The following is a 27,578-nucleotide window of genomic DNA, read 5'->3' as shown; positions in this document are numbered from 1 at the left end:
ATGATCAAAAACCTCAGCAGAGATGCCATTTATAACTACTTGTTAGCTTGAGGTCAAGTGAGAACATTTCTGGCACTAAACAGCTACACAGCAAAATAAACAGAAAGTATAAAGGTGTTCTCCAAATCAGCAGCCAAGCAGCTCCAGTTTGTCCATAAAGCACTCCAGATTCTGGCTGGAATTCCAAGGCTGTAAGTACAACTTTAGAGATGTTAGAGATAGTTTGCTGCAAATTATTGTATAATAGCAGTATCTGTAACTCATTTAAGGAGTTGCTGTTCACACGGAATGGCTCTCTGACCAAAATAGGTTACCTGGCATGGAGCATTTAATGAGATCCTAAAGGATTTTCAAATAAAATGTTAGCTTTTACTTAAATGAGARCATCTGCCCCATGATAATTGGTATTAATACAATCCTTTGCTATACTTTCAAATAAATACTGAGGAACTGCAGTGATGCTTATTTTATTTCTTAAAAATACTATTTTATATAGAATTATAAATATGGCGATGCATTGGTCACTCAGGATAAAAAAAAACAAAAAAAAAAACCCTTCTCATCAGATATCTAGAAATTACTGGCACCTTAAGGTTGTTTATCAGCAAATAGATTCAGCCCAAAAAGGCAAAAGGGCTCTCTGTCTACTGTACAGTCAAGACCRTGGCTGAGTTAGGTACAACAGACACAGGGAAGAGCATACACAAGCATTATCATGATTCTGATTCTGGATTAAAAAAGTGAACTAGCAGCTGTAATGATCTTGCTTCTGTAGTAGTAACTGTGTAATATGTTTTCCCAGAGTCATTCCCAAGTACATGGCAGCTCTCAGAATGCATGTGTTAATAAGTATTCCACTTAAAAATGGTAAGAGGAATATTGCTAGGTATAGCTCCAGTTCACCCTGTCTCGTTACTGTAAACTTCTCCTAGCCAAAGATGAAGATCCTCAGACCYCATAAAAAACCTTGGAAGGAGCATGTTGTCCTTGAGACATACCCAGTTATGCCGAGCTTGAGGAGGTCCCAACAATGCAAAAAGGCTTCTTGAGGGAAGCAACACCCACATTTTCATATTTTAGCTGACATCCAGCTGAGTGCTCTCAGCGGTGTTGTTTTCACTTTTTTGTTGTGCTGGGGGAAGCRCAATCTGCCAGGGTTCAGCCTACTCACTGCCTTCTCTGTGCCAAGTCTGTTCCACAGGGAATATGTGGGCAGCAGCCCCTCAGTGTCCAGGGGAGCAGGGCTGCAGTTCAGCCAATCCCTYAGGTGCCCCTGTCCCCAACGAGCGGCTGCACAGAGGGCACTGTGCCACAGACACACCATGAATAAGCATCAGGGATTGGTTCTCAGCAGACCGTATCGATTTGTGCAGCACAGTAAGTCTTTTCAGTTTCAGAGCAAAGACTGCCAGTGTGGGCTGCCTGATTATAAAGTTAATTAGGAGAAAATGTCCAGAAAGTTTTGACATTTCACTCGCTCCATGAATTATCACCTTCCTTTATTTCAAGCAGCCAGCCGAAATCACTTGCTGTTAAACTGATGGTTTTCCTTTTATGGTTTACAGATTTTGTGGCTAATTGTGAAGAGAACCATTTTTGGAATGCCTGGGCAGTACAAGCGTGAATCACAGCAGCAAGCCATTGCTTCTGTCTCCCAACATGTATCATGGAACTATTTTCTTCCATCCCTTTTGTAGTACAGTACATTCTACATTATGAATCATTTTTATGCAAAAATAGAAACAAGTGATGACTATGTTCACTTCACAACAGAGAAGAAAGAACTGGCATCCCATAATTAAATTGCCAGGTTTAGTGGCGTTGTAACAAACTGCTGTACAGAGRCCTTGAGAATCAGCTGTAGAGATTAATAGATCCCTGAACACATGTTTCCTAACAAAATATGATTTTTTTAAAAGTCAAATTCTTGTCCGCAGGGAAGATCCAAAACAACACATGGATATTTAGAGCCATTTTGGATGTTTTAACACTGATAATGTCRTGCCTAAAAGCAAAATGAAGTGCTGCAGTTCACAGCACTGACATAGGTGTGTGTGTGTGTGTCCTTGTGAAGGGAATGAGGGGAACGAAAAGCCTGGGAATTGGATGTACAGCCTGTGGTGTGCTGGGGTGTGGGAGGTGAGATGCTTCACTCAGGGGCTGTTTCAACCACCTCTTCCACTGAYCCTATCGGTGTCACACACTGGTGCTGCTGAGCTGTGTCTCCCAGAGATGAGCCACTCRGAGCCAGGAGCACAGTTCTCAGCAGGAAGGTGCCAAACCTGACCTGGTAATCCTGCTGGGAGGCTGGGACTATTGACTCATGCTTATTGCCCCCCTAACGTGGCTGCTCGGCTCCTCTCCTGTCTGGGGTATGCACCTGCTTGGCTTGTGGGCAGAGCAAGGCTCAGCCTTCCTGCACAAGATCATGGAGGGATTCCTGTCAGAGCCCAGCTCAGCCCACAACAGATGTCCAGTTTGTGAAGCRTAGTAACGACTGGAGACTGCCATTTTCCAGCTGCTCGGTATGGCCCATCATCTAGTTCTGCTGGAAGAAGAGACTGCAGTCATAATTGCATTTTCAATTTAGCAAATTCAGTCAGGTAAAGTGAAGACACCAGCTTTCAAATCCAGTCTCTCTGTCTGAAGAGATGCCCTTCTGTAATACTCCAATGGTAGGATAATGAGCATTCTTCAGTGAAAATACATCAAGCTGAAGATTTGGGGGCTTTTTTTTCCCTTTACTGGGAAGAGAGTGACTAGAGGGCTACTCAGTGGGGTGCCAAACCCACAGATGGGAAGTATATTTACACTGCCAGGGCAGTGATAGCTGACAATTTAATAAACAACATACACAATCTATTGAATGAAGTGGTAAAATAGAGCTGCAGTGGCCTTGATCTCTGGCAGTAAATCAGGAATTGTATTACACAGGCCAGAGAAGTCATGCTACTACTGAAGCGATTAGAGTTGGCCTCAATACTGAAAGGGCTGAAGGCATTTTAAATTTTATGGAATTGTAATTTAAGCAAGAAGGAAATTTTACAGATCTTTTTTTTTCCCTGCCACATAGACCTGATATGCATCCAATGCACTCACTCCTGTTTTTAGCGGCAGAAATAATCATCCTTTGGCTCATCTACAATCTGAACTTATCACAGCCACACYGCCAAAACACACCTCCTTGAAAATCTGGCAGATACCCTTAGCTCTCTGAAACCCTTASAAGGGAAGAAATAAAACACTGTTTGATCTTGTCTGTTTTTTGGAGGATGKTTAACGTATATGGCTTTTCACTATGCACACCATAAAGGACCTTCAAGACTGGGTAGTCACAAGAAGAAGGCGAAGGTGTTTTAGTAGTCATCTGAAGATATTTTGGCTGTAAATCCTATAAATATGAGCTGATGCGTTGCCATTTTTTTGGCAGCTGTATCATTATCATTAAAAATACAATTCCTGAAATGCAACTCTTCACAAGCTGTGCTTAAAAGATCAATGCTCWGGTGTGCTACAGTACAAAAGCCACAAGTCTAAGTCATGAGGGTTACAGGACCTCCCACACCAGCTGAGATGAAGTTGCTGTTGATTGTTAGGTATTAATAGATGAGCTTTTCACACCTTTTTGCAGTAATTTAAGGAGTTACTAACACCATATTTGTGGTTGCCATGCTCACAGTGAAGTCAGGAGAATATAGTCAGTGCCTCAACAGCTTCAGTGTGAAGTCTGTTGGTTTAGCTTAAATCTCACTTCACCTGCAGTTTAAAGCAAGAAGCAGACTGTGGCAATAAGGCAGCTGGGGTGGGGCACACCTTCTGTTCTGCTAGTTTTGATGTGRAAAGGGGCAACTTCCAAGACAAGAGTAGAGTCAGTAACTGGGGGAGATAACTCCATAGGCCACCATGGAGATATTCACTGGATCTCATTCAGCAGTGCCTCTGGTCTCTGGCAAGTTCAAATTTATTTAAATAAGGTGGCCCCTCACAGCTCTTGGGATCAGCAGCTCAGCTAGTGCTAAGTTTGAATTACTTCTCATGTGCTCAGGTCACACATAGAGCTCCTATGTCTCAGCCAACACATGGCAATTTATGTACATGTTTTGCATTTCAGATGTCCATGCATATTTTATTAGTGGAAATATTCATTTGCATAGTATTTACTGAAGGAAATTTTTGAGGTCCTCGGCACTGCAGAACAAAACAAACCACCTGGAAGCAATTATGGTGAGTTAAGGCACTGTTGACACTCTTTCTGTTTTATCAATAATTTCTATCACTTCAAAATAACTGGTTTTCATTATGATACACTCAAGTAGTGTAGCTAAACGTACTGTAAAATGAAGGATCTGTGTACATGACAGAGCAAAATCAAACCAGAATGTTTTTCTTCAAAATGGGGTTTTAGATAGCTCTGGTCTGAAAAGATCTGTATCCACAGCAGTATCTGCCAAAGCTGTGTGTCTGCAGAAGCAGAAGCCCTGTTTTCCAGATGCTGAGTAGGATATCTTCTAAAGTACATCAGTATTTAAGTCCCAGTTCAGCAAAGTTTGTGCTTGACTTTTAGCACAGGCTTCAACCTCTTCCTCAAGTCAATCACACACTTAATTGCCTTATTAAAAGGGGATGAAATTAAGCATATCCTTAAGAATATACTGTATCAGGACTTACCCCATAGATAGTAAAGACTGAAGGCTTGATCTGAAATTAACTACTGAAATTAAAAGGAGACTTCAGTGGACTTTAGTTGAAGCATATAAATGGGTGTGCTTCAATGATGAAATACAGAAATCAGTTTTCCTATCACATAATTTTCAGCTGATTTACTTGCATGCAAATCTGGGTGCTGGAAAAGAGCTGAGGGCTTAATGTCCTGGCATACTGTTAATACCCTGGAAGAAAAAGTCAGTAGAGACAGTGAAGACGACAGGACCTTCAAGGTATTGCTTCTCCCCAGGCTTCCAYGTGACGGAGAAGAAAAATATGATGGAACTGAAGGTAGAAAATGACTCACAAGTGTGGCCCAACTTTTGTATAGGTATCTTTCAAGGTTCTGCTCTTGCTTAAACACAGTTCCCCATAAAGCTAAGCCTCCAATGATTTTCTAAAGCACTAATTAAATAATTGCACAAAATTGCTCTATAGAGAATGTTTGGGGGGGAAAGAAACACTTTAAGATAAAAATGAAGATTTCCGTTTTCAAAGAAAAATAGAATAATTATAAATGGCAAATAGCCAAAAACCTCTTTGGTAAATTAATTTAAATTGAGCTGAGACTGTCAGACTTATTGCTGCGGGTAGCTTGACAGAATGGCTCAAAATTCATATGCCACTTTTGCTTTCATCTCCACATTACTGAGATTGCTGTGCTGTGCCAAAGAGCAAGTAAGCCCTGAAAAGAATTTCCTTGCTAGGATCTACTTTGAGGCTGCAAGTTAGCAGAGGAGAAAGACTCTCCCTATGATGAGCAATAGAGAATATAAACGTATCATGAACAACATTAACGATATGACCAGGGCAGTTTTCTACGTGGCAACAGGCTCACATAGGCTGTATTCAGCAGTCTTCTGCAGGTGCCTTGAGCACYCTTCTAAGCTTCACTGAAGATGTAAAATCTCTGTCCGAGAGGTGAAGAGATTTTTTGCCAAGTACCTGTCACACTAGACAGCTTCCTGTTCCCTATGCTATCTCAAGCACAGAGATTCAGGACAAAAAGCACTGTCCACAAAGGTAGTGAGTTTTTGAACAGTGGCATTAAAAGCACCTCTGTTTGCTGGCAAAATGAAGTTATCTCGCAAGAATGGCTGCAGACCCAAAAAGGTCAGAATTTCTGGAGTTTGTYGAACAATTAAACACACCAGCCCTGTGTTTTGAATAGGAAATAAGATCAAGAGGATGGAGGAGCAGCAATGGCTGTGCTTTCCATAAAAATTTGTAAGGTAAATGTGTAGTTTTATTTGGGGATTGCTTGCATCCACAAAGGGGAGACTGGTGGTRAGAACTGAAGAAATAGGAAAAAATACACAAAAATGTGTACCTTTAACTACAACACTCAAATGATCACCTGGGGGGATTAAAAAAAAAAACAACCCAAAAAAACAAAACAGCAAATCTACCTCTGGTTCATGAAAATTGTGAAAGCACAAGGGCAAAATACTCTAAGGACCAGATTTTACATCTCAGGTGAAGCAGATCATGTACTAGCATCAAAATAGTTCCTAGAGCCTCCACTTACACTCTCAAAGCAAGCCACAGCTATTGTTTCTTGCTCTCATATGTACATAAATTCTTACCTTGTCTTTAAGACATAAGGTGCTGGGATTTCTTCAGGGTGTTTTCAAACAAGTATGGTGCTAGCATTTTCCCTGTCATATCTCCAAAAATAGGAACAAAGCACACAGAAGCACTTAGTAGCAAGATAGGAGCTTTCTATCTGTAAACCACTATCTTCCTCTGCCTTTTCCTTTGAAACTGTGTGTGGGCTTCACTTACTGAGTTGGGCTTCTTGAAGGTAATCTCACACTCCATGACTACCTACTATTAGAATAGGCTGATTGAACAGGTAAGTTGGGTTTCTTGTGCMGTTTATTCTCAGAAGGCAGGTTGGAAATGGAAACTCTCAATTTATTTTAATTATAATGTAGTCAAAGACTGATGAAAGCACAAACCAATACTGCATCCTAATTGCTTCATCAGYGAAATTTTAAATAGATTCTTATGAAAATTACTGAAATAGCAAAACAATCCAGAGCTATGGACATGTTTAAAAGCTAAGAGAAGCCTCTTGTCTGAAAAGGCTAGTGTCCCCCAGAGCTGTACTAGATCASTAGGGAAATTTTGCCCTTTGGGATGACTGGCAAGGTGAAATCTGCCTTCCCCACTGAGTAAGAAAGGCACAACTCAAGCGGAGGATATAATTTATATGACTCCTTTCATCCTCCTAAACAGAGAATGTAACAACCAGCATTTTTGGTGAAAACAGGCTGCTTTRGCTAGGTGCAGAAGAGAAGGCTGGACAAGGGCTGAAGACATAAATATACACCTTTGAATACTGGGTGCATTTTTCCCATGCYTCTGATAAAAAATTTAATTGCATCAGGTGTTCTCTGAAAACTGCCAGTTTGCTTAAGACTGTTCAGCAAATTACCTCAATAACTACTTGTCTACACTTCACAGACAGAATGCAAGGAGGTACGTTTGTCTCAAATGAAGTTGAGGAATAAGGTCTCGGGATTGATGATACTTCCAATCTGCTTCACAAGCAAATGACTGATTTTATTTATTTTCTAACTGCTAACATGAAAGCAGACTTATCTTTAGATAGAGGCAGCCAAGAAAGCAAGGATCATGCATATGAACTGCTTTCCACGTTTCCYCCAATTTCATTGCATGCATAGTGAAGATGCTTTTTAAGTAGAGAAAAACAGCAAAAGCATTTTGTGTCTCTTCAGTAGCCAAAGAAATCTTATCAGAATCTTGGCAATAACACCCATGTTCAAATGTAATTTATCCCAGACAAATGATGAATCTACAGCATGGCAATTTAGGGACCTCCAGCTTGGATTACATTGAAGATTTCTTCAGGGTGTGTGGAGATGGTTCTCCTTAGCTAATGCTTCCTTAGAGAAAGAAAAAGCTGACAGAAGGAGATTATTTTGTAGCATTCCTTCCAAAGCCAGCAAAGAACCACAAAAGGATTTTGAAGGCCTTAGGGAAGCTACTGCCTGCAGAAATCCCCACAGCATCAATCAAATTATGCTTCTATGGTGGTTACAGGGTCAGAAAAGCTAGCGAGTGGCACAGCTTCCCTTCATGATTAGCCTGGGCATCACAGTCCGTCTCAAAAATGAAGAAAACTTATCCTTTTGGTAGAACAAAACATGGTTAAAACAACAAAAATTGCTGAAGTGCTCCTTTGCTCTTGGCTTTCAGATGAACTTGCAAACTGGTTTATTAATCTGCCTGGTTGACACCTCAGAGAGTTAACAGAAGACAATCCTCTCATACTTTTTATCTTGGCAGCTTTTAAAAGTGCAATGTATGTATAAATAAATGCCAATATTGATTCCATGGAAAAATGCCTAGCATTCTCAGAGTTGTAAACCACAAATAAATTATAGTGTCTTAATTCTACCATCTTTAAAAAAATARAAAAATTCTAATTACATATTACATTGCTTTGTGAATCAATTCCAAATTATCGGAAATTGTCACACATCCGAATCCATTARAAAGCTTTATTTTAAAGCATATTCAAGAGCTTTTGAATCCCTGACCACAGAGCTTTAGAGTAGACCTTAAATTATGATTTTCCTAGTCTGTGTGACTGATTTGGCAGCAGTAAACGACTCTGCATTTCCACTTCAGACACAGGGMGTTTCAAAGGTCTTTCAAAGGTTTAATTAGTATTTGAAAAACAGTAGTTACTTAACAGAAAAAAATATTATAAAGTCTTCAAGCCCTTAAAAAGAGGGAACTGTGAAACCTCACAGCCTTCCTGGGGTTGCAAATAGTTCAGAAATCATGACAGAGTGGGAAGATGGGAGAGAGCTGATCCTATTTTTCCCCTTTTATTTCAAGTGCTGTGTATTCTAGCAGGGTAAAAAAAACCCTCAGCTTAGTTTAAAAAATAAATTACCTCTCACCCCAGAAACAGACAGCTTTCCTGCAATTCTGGAGACATAAAAAAGACAGCAGAAATTCCTTCTCTCAAAGGCCCTTAAGAGCACGTGCCTTTTAAGAAGATACCACAGGACCAGGGATGTGCTGCTGTGATGATAGTCAGCAACTAACCAAACTTGGAGCCAATGAGACCTGGAAGGAAGTGGAATATCTGTCTGAGCTCTGTCTGAGGGGTTGCCTTGGCAGAAGGAACCAGCCAGCACGATGGTGATACCTAAATGACTAAAGGAGGGGTACTGAATGGAGAGTTGGTATTGTTTGCTGATCAAGGTGTCAATTACTGCTGATAAAAGTACTGGTTTACTAATAGGGAAGTTTAACTCCTGAGCAAGTACATGCTTACCCAAAGGTCTGATCTGCAAGATGAGGATTATGCAACTGGAACAATCTAAATACTCTATTCCAGCTGTGGGGGCCACTAGAAATGTATGACCCCAGCTACCACCCTTGCCAATTGAGAACATCCTGCAAGGAGCAAGGCAGGGGGTCCAGCCCTAGGGTGTTGCAATTATTCAGAAATTAGTGGTGGATTCATCTTGCAGCAATTATTAGATACTTGCATCAAACTTCTTTTGTCTTCCTCCCATGCTATTCTTCTAATCTTATATTCTTTCACCTCCTTTCTTTTCAATCTCCTTTTTTTCACTTTTATTTCCTCCTCAGCTCCTCCTAAAAAAGCCAAGTTTCAGTGTGCAATTGCTACATGATGTTGAATGACATCTTGGTTTATGGCAGGATCTTAGAGCAGGAACTATCTGCTACTCACCATCCACRTACAGCAACCAGTACAAACCAGACCCATTCTTCAACAGCCTGAAGCTGAAACTCTCAATGAAGTCACCAAGAGTTCTTGTGTCACATCATGCAACCAGAGTTGTGCAGGGAATATACCTAATCTTCAGGCTATTACTATTAAAGGTGTCTTTACTGATTCTTCTATGTCCTAAGGTGTCCCAGTTGATCTCACAATTTCTTGAAAATTTTTTCAGGACCCTCAAGTTTAGGATACTGAAGTGAACACCCTCTTCTCCACAGGTCTTGCTGAAAAAGCCATAGGAAGTATTTTTCTAAGGAGCAGCTAARTGGGAGTCAACAATTTCAAAACTGCTATTGGCATCATCTGAAGATGACACTRCAACATCAGACTTGTCCTTACGGGAAACTGACCTAAGGTCCCCATCCCTACTTTCAGTAATTTTGTTCTACGTTTTTGTAACATTGCAAACTTAGTGTAAGACCTAAAAAACTTTTTTTTTTAGTGTATAAACAGCTATCAACAACTGAATTCTTCAAAAACAGAGTAAATTACCTGGCAAGCTGTGACTATTCTTACAGGAGAGAACTTTTTTCAAAACCAGAAACTGGAGCAGATACAAGCTAGTTCTCATTCCAATCATAAATCTATGCCAAATGTAGGCATAAAGAGAAAAGAGGTCTCTCTTAAATTCTCAATCATCTCTCTGTCCTAAAGATAATTCAATCTCCTYTTCAAGGTTCTGTCAAGCATAGGTTTAAAATGCAGGCGTTTTTAGAAATTGTCCCTTTTGGTTGAACATGACATTTTTTTTATACTCAGATTGCGTCCCCCAGTATATTCATATACACTGACGCTTGGTAAAAAATGATTACTTTTCATGATTAAATTTTACAGAAGTTTTGCTGAGCTGAATGTTTTTAACTGCAAAGTCTATAATTTAAACTGAACTAAACTTCCTTAATTGTCCATTACAGCATGAACACTTCAAGAAAAAAGCCATTTTTAAAAGCCGTAYTTGAAGGAGAMATTTTCAAGTGTCTCTAGGATTTCCCACCCATCYCCACTGGAAATGGCTGGCAGTGAGATTAATCTGAACTCTGGGAACTGCCCTTAGTTACTCAACAGTTAGCAAACCAGTTTTTTCTCTTAAGTGGACTGAGTCCAACACACACAGTAATAGAAGTGACACACATAAATGCAAGAAAGCAGTMATTTACTTGTCGTGCTCAGGTTGTTGGCAAACAACTTCCGAGAGCAGCCCAATATGACAGAGTAGCAGACACAGCTGCCTTACTCCTGAGAGCAAGTTTTCAGAGACCAATGGCCCAAAGCCCGAACACCCAGTGTGCATTGCCCGTAGTGGGACCATCAGCTGCACTCCTGCATTACCTGCTCATCCACCTTCTGAGCTATAGTATCAMCCAAATAATAAGACTGATCTTGTTAGCAGGCCCTTAATCCTTACTAACCTCCTTTAAGCCATTAGCTATCATTCATTTATTAAATGTTATCCTAAGAGGCTGCAAATTGACAATCTACTATTCCTCATCCAGCCATGTATTTCCATCAAAACATCACAGCCACAAGTGATTAAGCAAGTTTTTTCAGGACAGCTCACATACAACCTTGGGGTGCACAATTTCTTAGTCCTGTCGGGTGTTTCCTAACACTACTAGGATGAGTTAAGAGATGTACTCTAAAACTTAGCAGGCAGTAGCAYGTAACTGTGCATCCTCCTTCACTGGAAGGAGGTAGGGCTGGACACAACAGTAGGCCCAGGAAGCTAAGCAGGGGCACTTCTGAGAAGCATTTAGCTTGGCACAAACCTCTTGGGATCACCTAGTCCAACTCCCTGCTCAAAGCAGGATCTGCTGGAGACATTTGCCCAGCACCTCACTAGCTGGGTTTTGAATCTGCAGATTCCACATTTTACCACTTACTGTAAAAGGTGTTTACTCCTATTCAAAGAGTGTGTTTTCAAGTTATGCCTCTTTTCCCCTACCAGTACTACTAGGATTAATCTGGCTGTCTTCATTCCCTCCCATAAWGGATCAATATGATATCCCTAGGCCTACACATTAAGGGAGAAGTCTTTTGGCCTAAGATCTCCCACCTCAATATCCGGTTTGGACTAAACCACCACCAGCTGTTTTACTGCACTGTTTTGCCAGTACAWAAGAGAGGCTTTTGTTTTAGCTGGAACAGAACATGAGAACCTCGACTGTATCTGACAGCATGATGGATTGCCTCTTGTAAAGCTACCAGAAGCTGAACCTGAAATTTCCGAGTGTTCCTACACACAAACACATCCAGAAACCTGCCTAGAATGACCCATGGGCTGTTTCACAATCGCAAAAGCACCTGCAASCACACCTGATTGAGAAGGTTCATGACCAATGCCATTAGCTTCCACCACAGGTGACTGCTACCTCAGAAGACATTCTTCCACTAACAGAAACTACTGAAATCTACCACTCACATTCTGCAGTTAAAGAATTAAGTCAACAGGGCTGTAAAACTTCAGTTACTGACCTAGAATTCAGGTATTTCATTTACGTAACAGCAACATCAATACTCACCCTAAAAAAAACCAGCAGCTTTGACTTCTGTGACTAAAACACCCCATGCAGGGAGCAGGTAAAGTGACTGTAAATAAAAGTTACTTTCTCATATCCTTCACACATTCATTTTACCAAGGCAATTTTCCTGGCCAAGGCAGTCTTTCATGACCCCTGTGGTYCCTTCTAACTCGGAATATTGGGATTATGGAGAAGGTCTTCCCCTTTTCACTTTACATGTTTCCACATGCATGCTGAGATGAAGCAGAACACTGAATGGGTTCAGTGTGATTCTCAGCCTACTGAYAGTCAAGGCACCAGACTGGCTAAACAAAAAATTCCTGTCAGATACCTGTTTGCATTACTTACCTATAAAAATGACACTGCCAACACTCCAGCAATTCAGAATCTCATGCGGTTGTTCTGATGGTTCTGCAAAAAATTCTTCTCAACCTTGTGCCATCTTAAGTATGTGTCTTGCCCCAAGCTCTTAGAGCACAGGATGAAGATGGGTTAGAATGTGTTTGTTTGATCGCTTACTTTGTAGAAGGCAAATCCGAACCGCTAGGAAATTTAGACTGATTAAGTTCCCTGAATCAGGCTGCCAGCACACAAACAGTTCTAAGGAATTCTAATGCTGGCTATTGAAACACTTTTGACAAGCCTCCTCTGGAAAACCAACAGTGCTGTTCACAGTCCTGAGAGCAGCTTTAAGATCAGTGATCATAAACACTTGATTGAGTGTTCCTGATTCAGACTGAATAGCTGTCCTAATTTTATATGTTTTTATTACTCACTGTAATTATATTTACATCAAAGATTATTGAAACTGTTTTAAAGTATTAGGTAACTCCTCTGCTGGGTCCAGTGAGCGTAACCAGAGGCAGGGGACAATGCTTTGTTTAAAGGCCACCAGAATTCCCAAACAAGATAACCATATAGCATATGTACAGTCAAGCCAGTTGTTGCCAGGAGTAGAAAGAAAGGCWATGGGCATGAGCAGCATCTGGCATTGTTTAGAGTTCTTGGATTTGTCCTCAGTAAAGCCAGGTTTGTCTTCCACTTAAAAAAAAACTTAAACCTTGACAAAAAACTAGTGCTAGAAGTACAATCATGCTCAACAAATTCTCATAAACAAATGAGGAAGGAGAATGTTTTCCTTCTGTACTCTGAGCTGACTGTATCCGGARTGGCAATTCACACATTGCAGTTTCAGAAAAGCCGAAGTGTGAGATTAAGTTACCCCGAGGTAGCAACTGACAGGGAATAAACTCCAAAATAATTAAAAGAAAGCAAACAGGTTTAGTTGTCCGAACAAGGAATTTTAATTTTAGGTCAACTATTGAACTAGGTCAACATCCAGTTCACAATGTCTACAGATAGTGGGCATAGCCAGTCACTACGGTAAGTTTATTGAAGCACCAAGCTCCACACAAGACTGTAAAATACATTTTAAACTATTAGTAAGAAAGCTTCTTCAAGTCAACAATACTATTATGGGCCAGAGTTTAAGGACTAAGTTTTCACCTTCCAAGCTATTTTAAGACAGCCAATCCATTGCATAAGCAAACCAAACTGCTACATACTGAAACACAGAGCAGCAACTGCATTGAACAATTCCTGTAAATAATTCAAGGATACATTGAAACAGTATGGGTAAATTGTAATTTTTTATTGGAAAACAAATATACAACTTGGAATGGATTTGAGGCAAATCGTGCCGTAAGCAGATTTTTTTGAAAATAAGTGGCTAAACAAAGTTTAAAAAGCATAGTAACAAGAGGAGAAAATGTTTTCTGGCACAGGACCAGCAGTACAAAAAAAAAACTTGTGTACGAGTACCTGGATAAATCACCCGTTTTGCATTAGTGCAACTTAAGTTTCATATTGTTGACTGTCAATCGTCTACAACGTTAAGACTCCACATTTCAACAACATGTTACAGGTATGGCCACAAACAAGTTACTGTGAAGTAAGCTAGGAGAATGACTTTTACAGTGCATTAGCCACAMAATATATACTATTCACAACACTTCACCCTGCAGTTGAGCTGCAAGAGTCCTTATCCTCCCATCACAGAAAGGGGAAAAAAATTGTATGCACTCAAGAACTAGAATCAGCATGTTACTTTAACTAAGGAACAGCTAATGCACGGTAAACCCTAGCTTACTTTATGTAACTTGWCACAGCAGTCATACCTAAGTCTCTTAAAGAAAGCTACTTTTTTTTAATAGACAATCCAGATGTTCCCTCATTTAACCAACTCCATCAAACTTTAGATGTGCAGAAGGGCTTAAATATCCAGAGTAAGCCACATGCAACATTTGTTACTTAGATCAATTTTCCAAAAATCAGAACAATGACAGTAAGATAAAGGAGAAAAACATGGAGGAATGGCCTTCTAATTACTATACATGCATAATCTTTTGACAGTAAGGGAAAAACCTTTTACAGATAAGTTACAAACAGAGAAAAGGCAAATAAACAATTTTGTACAAGAAATTTAACACATTCTGTACAACGTCTTCACTTCGCTGTCATCATTTGTACAAACTCTGTAAAAGGAAAGAGTTGCATGAGTTATTTGGAGGAAAAAAATCTGAATTGCAAGATCTGAGAAGTGGTCTTAATAGTGTGAACATTGTTTCAAAACTGGTTTCAGTTATATTTAAAAAAAAAAAAAATCAAGGCAGCCCCCTTTTCCACCAATCATAACTGAACTTTAATGGCAAAAAGCCTCTACTTTTCTATAAAAGTTGGTCCCTCAGTGAACTGGGAAACCGCCTTACTTTCAAGATAAAACATTACAGGGTCCTGTGCCCACAGAGTTACAGATGGGGACAAGATATCCAAGAATAACTAAGAGATCAGTACAAATCACACTGAAGTGACAGTCAACTAAGTAGGTGTACAAGCAAGACAYTGTGTTGGCTTGAACTTTTATTTTTCCAAAGCAGAATAGTTTAAGTCTTGCTATTTTGCCTGGCTGGCTTTAAGCGACTGATTCAATGCTTAGTCACAACCTATTTTAAGTTAGAACCCACAAAACAGGATTCTTCATTCCTCTTGCTGAAACATAGTTTCAGGTACAATAAAGACAGGAAACCCAGAACCTAAAAGGAGTTAACTGGTTGCTCAAGTTTCCAAAGAAAACTGAAAACAATAGGGATATGGACCCTTTCCAGTGCCAGTCTCAGAAGAGCCTACTTGTACACACAGGGTTGAAGCAGCAACCTTGTACACAAAAATTACTTTTCACTCACAGATGACRGCTTATCCTTAGGCCACAACCAAAAAGGCCTCAAAGGGAAGGCCTACACCTCAGAAACAGCACAGGTATTATCTGAAAATACCCTTCATATTTTCTATAACATGTTCAAAAAGTTAAAATGAAAACAAGCTTATTATGTCTCAGCTGCAAGTAACTGTCTGAAAGAACAATTTTTGTTCCTTTCCTCCTGCTTGTATGACCTTACGTATGTTTCAACGTCATGAAGAAAGGAGGAAACAGAACTACTGTTGCAGCTSATTTATGTGAAATAAATGTATTTAAGATACCTTCTGAAGGTCTTCAAATTTCTGCATATTTTAGAGGCTTTCCCCCTTTGATTAGTAAGTAATTTTAAACGCATTAATGACAAATGAGTGGCTTCCTACAGTCAGATCAACATTCAGTAGTAAACAGAACAGTACAAACAAGATGTGAACATCTCTAACAACCTGCTTATTCTAATAGTCACTAGACATCATTAGATTTCRGAAGTTAATTCTTACACTGCACAACTGAATAGTCCTTTTTTTTGCCTTTGGCACAAAGGCAGCAATAACACTCAAACTCAAACCCATTCAGAGGTACACAGTGTACATACTAATTGAACATTAGCTTAAAGGAACAATATGTGTTCAGATGAACTAGTCTGAATATTGCCCTATTTAAACTTGGTGCAGCTATCAGCACCCACATAAGAACAAGCATGGGAAGTACTACACAAAAACAATCAGTTAACAACTCCTTACCTTCATAGTTTACTTGACCATCACCATCAATGTCTGCTTCCCTAATCATTTCATCAACTTCTTCATCTGTTAGCTTCTCCCCCAGATTTGTCATCACATGACGGAGTTCTGCAGCACTAATGTAACCATTACCATCCTGGGAAGAGAGAAAGGAACACTGGAACAGACTTGCCTAAGGCCTAGTGACTGAACTGTAACTTAGGAACACTGCAGAACAAATTGAACATTAAGAAGTTAACACAGCCTTAGCCACTACCATTTGCATAAGGTAAATGACAGCTGTAAGCATATCTTCAGCATTGTCCAAATTGTAGTATCTTATAGTTTCTGACTGTCCTATTCAGACAAATTTCTAACCCACCAACAATGCAATCAGCACCTTTTGCAACTTCTTAGATGATGGATGCCTACTACATCACGGGACTGTGGTTCATGTGGTTATTTCTAAGAACAGAAACTACTTACCTCATTTGCTTGTTTCATGGGAGTCCAGCACAAAGCCACAAGGCCTTCTGAGACAACTTGCACATATTCCACACTAGTTGGGACACTGAATACTGAGGTACTAATATATACTAACTCAACTGACATTTTCCTCTCCGCCCACGCCATCTCACATCATGTTTTCAACCATTATGTTTTCAGCTCCAAGGTGCATCTTAAGTAAGCTGAGTAACTTTTAGACTCTTTTAGCAATTTACGTAACAGACTACATGAAAAATTTTATATATTAACATTTTAAGTTTTCAGCATCAAAGCAAGTGGTACTTTAAATAGTGTTACTGTATCATGATAACTCATTTGAATCTCCTGTATAACCACAGTAGACTGTGCTTTAGGGYGACTGGCCAACCTAGAGGTTGTCTATGACACAACTGCAGATACCCCTGAGTTCCCTGTGAGGAAGCACATTAGAATCAGACCAAGTTTTCTTAACAGAAATACTTCAGGTAATCRTTACAGTACCTTGTCAAACACACGGAACGCTTCTCTAATTTCTTCTTCGCTATCTGTATCTTTCATTTTTCTTGCCATCATTGTCAGGAACTCTGGAAAGTCAATTGTGCCATTGCCTGAAAGATAATTACTTTGTTAGAAAAATACAGTTTAAGCAGTTCATTAAATTGCTTATTAGTAAAGTTCTTACCATCAGCATCTACTTCATTGATCATGTCCTGTAGCTCTGCTTCCGTGGGGTTTTGACCAAGTGATCGCATCACCGTCCCCAACTCCTTTGTAGTTATAGTACCATCACCATCCTTGTCAAATAGTGAAAATGCTTCTTTGAATTCTGAACAAAACAAAAATAAATGTTAATGYGTTCAGCTCCGAAACGTTAAAAACCATAAAAAAGATCACCACTGCTGATTGTTGCAAGTTACAAAACTCGATTTCACTCTTTTAAGAAAATTTTGGTACACTGCTCAGCCTGCTATAATTTCAATGCCAATATGGAAGCATCGGGATCTGAAAACCCACCCACCAGTCTATTAACCAACCACAACTTAACCTAAATTAATATGGACGGTCATCCATTTCAGAAGTACTCAGACATTTRTTACTCTATTTTAAACAAGGATTCCTAATATGCAACAAATAGCTATCTGTAACTACAACGATCCACACATTCTTGGTAGGAASTGAATCTCAGTAGAAAAACTATGAGGAAGTTGAAAATTGGTACTTTAAAAACATATATGCTACAGCTTAAGGGCAGTTTTATTACTAACAGAGAAAATGAGCCAATGGAAAAATGTATAAACAGACCAGACTAAGCCCAAGTTTCTCAACATAACCCACTTCTGTCRGACACAGATGTCTGAACAGTTTATGCTACCACACTTAGTCAAGGAGGAAAACCACTGGAGTCTTTGTTCCTGAAACACTGTTTCCAAAACTGCTTTGGACCTACTGTATCCTGAAACAGCCTTCMCTGCTTCAGCTCTTCTGTATCCTGAAATAGCCCTCRGAGAAATGCTTCTGACAAGTTTGAAGACTGCTTTGTTATGTTACAACACTACCTCTTAACCCCCTAGAATGGCTGTACTGTAGCCAGGAATATTAATACAAGCATAACATGTTTAATTGTCCAGTCCAAAAATGGAGATGGTTTTAATCCATGCCATCTGTCTCTGGCTACAGACCTWAAACTAGCTGACTGARCTGTGGYAGCTCAAACACACAACAGTTAAGCATGAAAATCTTATCTATTCCCTTGTAGAGTTCAGATCCCTTTACAGCTTTCCAGCCAACCACCTGAGATCACAACTTTGGACAACTCCTCAGCCCAAGGATACTTCTGCATCAGAAATACTTTCATAATTGTTTTGGTTTTTTTTCAACATTGCCATGCAGCCAGCTTTCCAGATGGTGCATTTCCCAGACCAGAATTAGTCACAGTAAAAGTTGTGCTTTCACACGACTTGAATGAAGGCTTACTCCATACTCTGAAACTCTTGAGMTGAGTACAAACTGGCAAGTGTTAAAAATGAAAACTACAAAAACAGGTTTTTTACAGTTCATGAATCCAACTATAATACCAGAATCACAGTCCCATCCAGGAAAAAAGCTCACTACTCTTTTCCATTTAACAGTCAGAAGTGTTCCAAGTTCCATCCCCCCGTATTAAGTCCATGAGAACCAGGGCAAAGCTACCACAGTACCAGAAGAAAAAGTTTCAAGCCAGTTTTGCATAAATCCCAGAGCAGAAACAGGCCTACCCACACAGGCAGCTATGACCCACACCTACTMTCACTTCCAAATGGTCTTTGAGGAGCCAGCTGGAGGGAACAAATAGGCTTCTTAGGACTGAACTTTTACACCAGGGAAGAAAACACTTTTGGGTCAGTCCTAGTAAAGAAGTGCACAGTCTATCATGGAAGAAACTCGAAAGGGAAAAGGTGCATCTTCATTAASAATCAGGTGCTCCAGTGTTATTCAAAACATTTAGCTGTTAACCACTTTACCCTTCATGCAAAAGTCAACTATCACTAACCCAAATATGAAGCAGACCTCACAGCACTGCAGTGACCCTGCCTAGAAAGGGTAATACTTAATTCTTACAAAAAATTCAAAGACTCGCTTTCTACGACATGAACTTTTTAGTGGTGTACTCTGAACACTTGAACCACTCAAAGGACAACTCTATCCTTCTTTTACTCAAAGATGCTGTAGGCCAAGAAGCAACCAGCTATAAATCATAACCATAAAGAAAATAAAGAGAGTCAAAGATTAGCAGCACATTCCTGTTTGAAATGCTGAATCAAGCTAAGAATACCATTAAAATACCTCTCCAACCACTTCTAGGAATCACCTCCAGTAAGTAAAACAAAGCAGCGACAATCTACGCAGATACAGTTTAGACTAGAAAAAGAACAAGCTGTGGAAGATTTGCAGCTGTGGCTAGTAAAGGCACCTATGAAATACTGAAGTTTAGTGAGCAACTCAATTCTGGCATCGTGCAACGTAAGGTTATAAAGCACATTTCGCACACACGCCTTGACTCTGTGCAGCATATAAGGCAAATTGTCTTGATTCCAYACTTACCCATACCAAACTGCAAATGAAAACTTTCTTCTAAGACTATAAGGTTTCAAACCCTTCATCCTTCTGAAAAGCACCGTGCATCATTGCGAAAAAGCTACTTCCAGGCCCCATGAAAGACAGGCTAATCCAACTGACTGTGAACTCTACMAAACTAGCTCAAAATGTTCTTTTAGATTCTGAGGCATCTCTGCGCTGCATCATCTTTCAAGTAGCAGCCTTCAGTGACCTAATACATTCAGTGAACCAGGGCTTTTATACCCACTCTTTCATACAACTTAACCAGCTAAGCCTGGAACTTTTATAGGAGAATGTCAATTGCTCTATTCACAGCTACCAGGACCAACACTTAAACATGTCTATTTCTACTATGACAAATTTTAAAGCATGTTGTAGTCAGATCCCCAAGAGAGAACCAYAGCATACTAAAGGAACAAGACAATAAACATCATACAAAGGCCTATGTGTACACAGAGCCCATTTAGAACTCTGAAGTCTAGTGGAAGGATAACTCACTAGAYCAGTTGGCTTTGGGACAAAACCATCTTCTGGCTGCTCCCCCCTCTGACCACCCAAGTGGTCCTGACCTATATACCTATGTAATACAACACTTGATGAAAGGGAGAGCCACTTGACTGAACAACTTCAACTCTTACTGAATGAAACTGCAGCCAGTTTTCACATTCTGAGCTACCTGGCTTTCAAAATCAGTCACTCGTGAAAAAAACCTGGGAAGGTTTTCACCTCTACCTACAGTGAGAAGAAGCCTCAGTCCTGTATGATCAATGCGTTCCACAGGAAATGACATCTGTAACAACTGTATTTTGCTGCTTCACAGCAGAGGTGGAAGAATTTAAGCCCTGGAGAAGTGGCTGCTTTAAGTACTCTGGCCTTCTAGTTTAGGGAACATAATGTCATCTCTACCTTGCAATACCATTTCCCAAGTCTGCCTTCAAACCAGAGAAGCTCAATTAGAATGGTAGGGGCTCATTTTTCAAGTCAGTCTCTGTAAAACATTCAAATTGTACCTCTAAGAATCCTCCCATGAAAGACCACTAGCCTTCAACAGAAAAACTAAGCAGATGTAACCTTTCCTAAGCAGCACTGAGGATGACTCCTTCACACATCAGTTGCGGACTTAGGTCTTTACATCTGAGGTTTATGGCTTACTTGCAAATATATTTGCAACAAATCACAGCTGCCCTAAAAGTGGCAGGCCATTTAACACTGGCCACTAAGACAGACTTTTATTCCTTCAGTGCAGATGAAAACCTCTGCCTCCAGTATGACAGGCTCATCAATAGTTATTTTTGGCTCTGAGGACTATATGATCATTACTGAATAGCTAAACTTTGCACTAATCCTAAAGTAATGTTAATAAGCTTCCTGTTTATATTCCATAATCAGCTACATCAACTAATAAAGCTTCTGTAATCAACAACTGGAACAATGAACCATTATTGAAAAGACAACAGTGACAACTGATAAAGCCTGCTCTAASTAAACTGATCACAAAACCCTTAAGCTATGTAGGCCAGTTCCAAAAAAAAAAAAAAATCTCAAGTTGAACTAAATTTGGCTTGTGCTTACTTGTAAGACAGTACCATGGCAACAAGTAAATAGACTAAGGACTTTCCACAAAACCATAATTAGTCTCCTTTGAGTAAAAGCAAGCTTCTAAAGTCTAAAAGCTACAGAAGAATGTTCTTACACTTCATATTTGGCAATTACGGCAAAAACAAACCAGCTCATAATGACACTTCTGTTTAATACGYTGTCCTCAAGAGCTACACCATAGTTAAATAGTAGTATCTCAGAGGCTGTAAATTGTATGCTTGGATCTGGTACTATTAGATTACCACAACCCTAACATCCTCTAAAATAATTTCACGTGACAGTTGTGCACGTGAATTCTTTCTAGCATTAACACTATACACTTATCAGACCAAAATCTTTAAGTTCTTGAATGTTTATGGCAAAGCTGCATTCTGCACTACCAGCTTTAAGTCACAACCATTATTAAAGTTAAAACCAGTCTACTGAGAGCAATGAGACAGATGAGTTTGTGCAGCCTGCATGAGTAGGAGACATGATATAACCRAAGTTTCTGCCATTAGCAGACATTTGTCAGTGCACATAACCCATGGCTAGGGGGCCAATACCAAGATATAACAGACACATTTATTTAAGCATTTCAGAGCAAGTGCCAGACCATCAGAACAGTACACATACAACACTTGTGTCCAAGTACACAATACAGTTCCAAATATGGAATATCAAGACTTGTCATCATGAAGCCAGTCTCTGCTGTCATCAACAAGAGCCAGTCAAACATCTCTGCTGACAGGAGACAGCAAAGTGAATTATTTTTGCCTTCTGTTAAAAAAAGCAATGCAGATTTCAAACTTTCACCAGATTTGTCTTCATCCGCTGCACCCCACCTCCCACCCCTTTCAGTTTGCACTTGGGACAATCTTGTAGCCCTGAGAGGCACAGTCACAAATCTACTAGCCAGTAATAAAGCTGTGAGGATTGTTTAACTACATATTCATTATATCCATGGTGCTTTTAGTGTAGGTAAGCCTTTAAAACTTAGGTGACATTCCAAACTACTTCAGCATCTAAGAAAGCTAAATATATTGTGTAACACAGACTGCCAGTGGATTAAGAGATGTGCCAGGTCAAGTAGGAGTAGCAATATAGCACATAAAAACCTCACCTGCAATCTGCTCTTCTGTCAGTTGATCAGCCTGCAATAAAAGAGAATATGATTATAACTGTAGCAAAAGTTAAAGGCAAAATAGGACAGACTTATAGAGACCTCTGAGTATGGGCCTCTACAAGGCCCATATTCCTCAGTCGTGTTCTTCAGGGCTGGTCTGTAGCATTTTGAAATAGTTCTAACTAACACAGCTCAAAAAAACCATCAGGATTGCTTAAGAAAGATCTGGCAGCCCATCATCATTTCCAGACACTCCAATATCCAATACTCCCAAGTAATACATTACTACATGTATGCAAGCAACATTAGCAAGCTCAAGGCATATAGGTCCCTCCAAATTGATTTTAAAAACTCACACAAACACACTGGCTTCAGCTTCAATACCAAGCACTTTAGGTACAAGTAATGCAGCAGTGGCTTCCAAATGCCAGATTTAAGGCAGACTAGTACCTTCTGCTAAGTTACAATGCTAAAATTAGAAAAACACAGTCTTCACTAGAATTTAATGTTTAACATGAAGCATCATGTTCAAACTCTGGCTATAGACAATATACCAGCTTCAGTCCAAGCTGGCCATTTCAGCAGTGTACAGCTGTCTAGACTTTTTTCAGATCATTGTCTACACTGACTCAATCAGCATAGGGTAACAATGCCACTAGAGAAAGGTTCTGTGGTCTAAGGCAATTTCTGTTTCAGCTGGGTAAGCCCCAGTTTATACCTCACTTCCCTGTCACCAGTTTTGAATCCATTTTATTTGACAGCAATAAAAACCATCAGTCTTTGAGGCCAAATCCAAAATGAACTTTGCTCAAAGATGTTTGAGGACTGTAGAAATACTCTCCCTAGGTTCTCAAATTAGCTGATTCTTCAAACAAATTCTAGATATCTTGAGTTCAGTTGCAGTAGTAAGGCAACAAATTTCCTTCAGGGAAGCTCCTTGAACTTTTTACTTCACAAAACACCAACTTAAAAACACAGAAAAGGCCTATTTACTGCCACAGTTCAACATCATTTTTTCAGTTTTGTTCCTGTTGTGGCCATTTTGGCAGCAAACTGTCTGTAATTATTGCCATACTGACAAAAAATTTTCAGTCATTAACTATGCCTCTACACATTAGCAGCTGTCAAGGAAAGACTCAGAAAAACATATATACCATACCTACCAATTTTAACAATTTCAATTATAAGTTCACATGCAGTATAAAAATGTAAGTTACAGGAAGAATAACCAGCAGCTGGTAAGAGAAGTCAAGATAGCTGCTCTAGCAGTTGTAAAAGAGCCGAACTGCTTACAAAAAACCCTTCGCACACAATACAGCAACAGCCCAAAGGCCACAGATTGGCTGAGGCTCGCCTACTTCAAGAATCAAGACGTGGCTACTGAGCGATTTCTAAAGCGGCAGCCAATGGGTACTGACAGCTACAGGTTCATTTCAACGACTCTAGGAAGTATTCCCATGCAGGTTCCATTTTTTGTTTAATTAAAAAAAATACATATCTATTAAAAAAAGACTAGGGTGGCAGCAACACTGCTGAGAACATCACCAATTCAAAACTGATCTTTGGGATGGAAGTGTTCTGCCAATCACTTAGCAGAAGCCAGATCTTCACTTGTCTGCAGAGTATCATTAACAGAGACTCATACCTTTGCATGCTATTTACATTTTTATTGTTTGAGTGAAGAGAATGATGTACTACATTTCCATAAGACATTTGTATCCACAGAAAGCTGTAGACTAGATTTAAGCAGCAAGAACCTGGTCTATTTAGGTCAATACTTATGGGTTACTAAGTTGAGTCACATACTGTTTTATAKAAACAATTTTATATGGAGACATGACATAGTAGTTTGTAAGTTGTTAAGCATTCCCAAACTCTTCCTTCTCTGTARCTCTTCCAGCAACTTAACATATCCTAACCATGAATTTGGATAACCTGYGACAATACCTGTAAGAGGTACACTGTTTGGGAAGAGCACAAGGCTTATTAGAAGGCACAGGTATGGAGCAGTTGAAAGATAAGCGGGGAGGTGGGGCAAGGTTGAACAAACACCATCTGTACTCTGCAGTGCTGGGCTCTGCAGAGACTGCTGCGCAACAGCAGTAAAAGGCGGAGCCAGCAAGCCTGCCAGCTCCCTGCCTCCCGTGCCACCCAGGTGGAGGGCTATCGGTCTGGAACCATGCCTGCCAGCTACAGGCCACTGTGGCCTTCCCAGAGGGGCCTCACGGAGTTCTTGATTATTGTGCACCGTACACGTGACTGTGTGCACACCTTCATCAGAGCATTGCAACTTTCAGACAGAGCGTTTAAATGCTGACTGTGTCCCCGCTGAAGGTACGGCACGCCTTTTACTGTAGCCGAGTCCACACCTGAAATCCTCATTTGATGCCATCACAGCGTTGACGCGGCATTTTGTGATTCACGTTGCAGCACTTTCATTTTCACTGCAATAGTTCCCATCCCCCCATCCCCAGAATGTGCGGAGGGCCTGACAAAGAAGCCAAACCTCCTAGGAAAGCTGGGGAGCTGCTGTGTGTGCGGCCGTTTCTGCAGCACATGCAGCCTCTAGAGGTAGTGTTTCATTACAGCCGTGGCTGCTTTGCAGTAACCAGTTTGGGAGCTCCTCCACAGAGCTGACGAACACTACTGGAGAGCCACCAGCAAATGGCACAGCAGGTGACACGGTTTCCCTCTAAAATCTGGCATTTCGGTGTACTTCACAGGCATCAGATCTGAAGGGACACTTCTGTTCTGGCAGGATTAACTAAAGAGCAGCAACCAGACAGACTAGCCTATATAGACAAAAATTAGGTTTATGGTAGGTTAGCTTCTTTTAGGAGCAAATCATTCTGTCATATCTAGCATGGGGAACACTGGACAACACATAGTCAGGCTCACAGGTTGAGCTAGTCTGGTTTGTCAGGATGAACTATAGCCACATTCAAAGTGTCACTGTGCCTCCTGGACACACCCATTTTTACATGGACCTTGCCTGAAGATACTCCATTTTTGGTTCTGTACAGATGATGACTAAATGCAGTAAGTCTTTTGCTACTATATTCATGACTTTTTAAAAAAATCTCCTTTGTAGATGGTTTCCTGTGTAAGTTCACAATTCAAGCTAAAGAACAAATTCAGACCCCCATTCACCAAATTTCTTTGCCCACAAACAGCACTTWAAAAAACCCTAAATTTTAAGTAGCCATCGTTCACATTAGACATGATGACAGTCATTTGATTCCTTAGAAGAACATAATGAATGAGAAGACAATTCCAGATACTGCATCTTCTCTTAATGAAAAGATTGCACAAAATGGTCACTAACACTGCTTTTGCAACGRAATTGCTCCTTTTTGTACATTTCTCAGTATCCATTTGCTTTAATTAAAAAAAAAAAAAAAGCCCAAACGCTAAACTCACATTCTTTAGACTGAATTTGAAACCATCCTTCGATTCCACAAAATGCGTTCTATTTCAACAGTGGATTACAATTCTAAATGCATCGCTAGTAAAATTAAAAACGTAGGACTGTCCTCTGCAACGACCAAAACGAGAAGCAAAAATTGATTTAAAAAAAAAAAACCAAAAAAAACCCCAAAAAAACCTAAAAAAACCACCCTCACAAATAATCCCTTGYCCAACAGAGCCACCAAAAGCATGGCGCTATCACGGAATCGACAGGGGCTCCAACGCGAGCTGACAACAGGTCTAGCGAGGAGGGCGATGGTGCAGTGAGGCACAGCCTGCCCCTCATCATCATGCTGCTCAGAAACTGCAGGGCTCCGCAGTGCATTATTATGACCAGGCGCAGCACACCTCGCGAGCGAACCGGACAGCTTAGGCTGCCTCATTCAGCCCCATTCAGCCGCACACGCCGAGGGAAGGAAAGAAGGATAAGAAAACAGAGCTGGTGCCATCGTGGCAAGCTCTTTTCTCCCCTCCTCCCAAGACTGCGGGKTCCCTTCCAGGAGGGACCGCTAACCGCCGCTCCCCCCGGCACACGCCCGGCGCCGCCTCACGGCGCTCCCGCCGACCCAGGGGCCGTTTGGATTTGAATCTGCACCAACGCCCCAGGGCGGGAAAGGGACCCGGGCGGGACCCGCCGCCGCCGCCACCACTTCCTCCCACGCAAACGACGCCCCGAGCGGGACCCTGCGCCCCAGCCGGAGACCCCCGGCCGCTGTGAGGGACATCTTCATCCTTCCCCACACCCTCTGCAGGCGACCTCGCCCCACACGAGCCATCACCCCTCCCCACTCCCCCCCCCCCCCGCCGGCCCCCATCCGCACGAACTCAGCCGCCCCCATCCCCCCGCATCGCAGCGGCACCCGACGAATCTCGCGGCTGCCCCGTACCCAGGGACTCACCATGGTGGCCCGGCCTGGCTGCGGGGTGCGGTGGGAGCTGAGGGCTGCACGGGGCGCACGCTGCGCGAACTGCCCACTGCACGGCTCGCCTCACACTGAGCCCTGCCCGCCCGCCGGCGGCACCTCATAAACCGCCTCACCGCCCGGATCGTTCCGCGCGCCCTCCCCCCTCCCCTTCACCCGACAGGGAACYGAGTTGCGAAACGAGTCCCGGCTCCTCGCGCTCTCCTCGCGGGGCACCCCGCACCCCGAGCGCCGCTCCTCCTGCCCTACAGCCCCGGCGCAGAAAGGGGCGAGGTGCAAGAAATAGGGGCAAGCAGCGCTTGTGAAACGGSGGGAAGGAGGAGGGGGAGGCAGAGAAGGGGGGCGGGGACCGGGGACCAGGGCTAGGGACTATTTCTCTGGGCGGAAGAGGATTTTATGAAAAAAATGCTGAGGCGTGTGGGGACTCCACAAGGAGCGCGCTGATTGGTGGGTTCGTACCTGCAATGCGTCACTCGGACATGCACACTCTGGGCTGGGAAGGCGGGCACCCCTCCCCCCGCCTGCAGTGCGTGAGGGCCGGAGCAGCCCCGCCGRGCCGCCGCTCCCTCGCCCTCACGGTCTCGCAGCCCCGGCGGGCAGCTKTGTCCACGGGAGCGCGTTTGCCACAACGGTTCGAGCCTTTATGTCGGTGCTGTGCTCCGGAATGCCTCACCCACACAGAGTTRCCAAATGAGACTCGCTCTGCATCCAGCACAATCCAGAAAAATTCCCACCTCGCGCTRCAAGCGGGAGATGGTTCGTCGCTTGGTAGCGTTGTTTAAAAGAACAGATTTCACAGAATCAATTAGGTTGGAAAAGACCGCTGAGATCATCGAGTCCAACCCGTGACCGATCACCACCATGTAACTGACCATGGCACTGAGTGCCACATCCCGGCTTCCCTTAAACAC

At 41.5% G+C, this 27,578-nt stretch overlaps 1 protein-coding gene across 1 annotated transcript; it reads right to left on the bottom strand.

The window, feature by feature from the left end:
* Nucleotides 1-13,295: 13,295 nt before the first annotated feature.
* CALM2 (calmodulin 2) lies at nucleotides 13,296-26,759 on the bottom strand. The gene is made up of 6 exons (XM_057371260.1): nucleotides 26,644-26,759; nucleotides 22,274-22,304; nucleotides 17,159-17,302; nucleotides 16,978-17,084; nucleotides 16,012-16,147; nucleotides 13,296-14,549 (listed from the first exon to the last, which is right to left on the bottom strand). Exons 1-6 carry the CDS (start codon nucleotides 26,644-26,646, stop codon nucleotides 14,521-14,523), a joined length of 450 nt encoding a protein of 149 aa, XP_057227243.1. The 5' UTR covers nucleotides 26,647-26,759; the 3' UTR covers nucleotides 13,296-14,520.
* Between the last annotated feature and the right edge of the window lie 819 nt (nucleotides 26,760-27,578).

Source organism: Malurus melanocephalus, unplaced genomic scaffold (genome assembly GCF_030028575.1).
Source record: "Malurus melanocephalus ecotype Western Australia unplaced genomic scaffold, MMel_1.1 scaffold_5, whole genome shotgun sequence".
In the NCBI taxonomy this organism is placed as follows: domain Eukaryota; kingdom Metazoa; phylum Chordata; class Aves; order Passeriformes; family Maluridae; genus Malurus; species Malurus melanocephalus.
The sequence above is the reverse complement of the archived record's forward strand: the minus strand, read 5'-3'. Positions and strand labels throughout refer to the sequence as shown.

Coding starts and splice junctions, on each gene's coding strand:
- CALM2 (XM_057371260.1), bottom strand. Junction 17,085..17,158: donor CAATGAAGTAGATGCTGATG/GTAAGAACTTTA, acceptor ATTATCTTTCAG/GCAATGGCACAATTGACTTT. Junction 14,550..16,011: donor TGGTCAAGTAAACTATGAAG/GTAAGGAGTTGT, acceptor TTCCTTTTACAG/AGTTTGTACAAATGATGACA.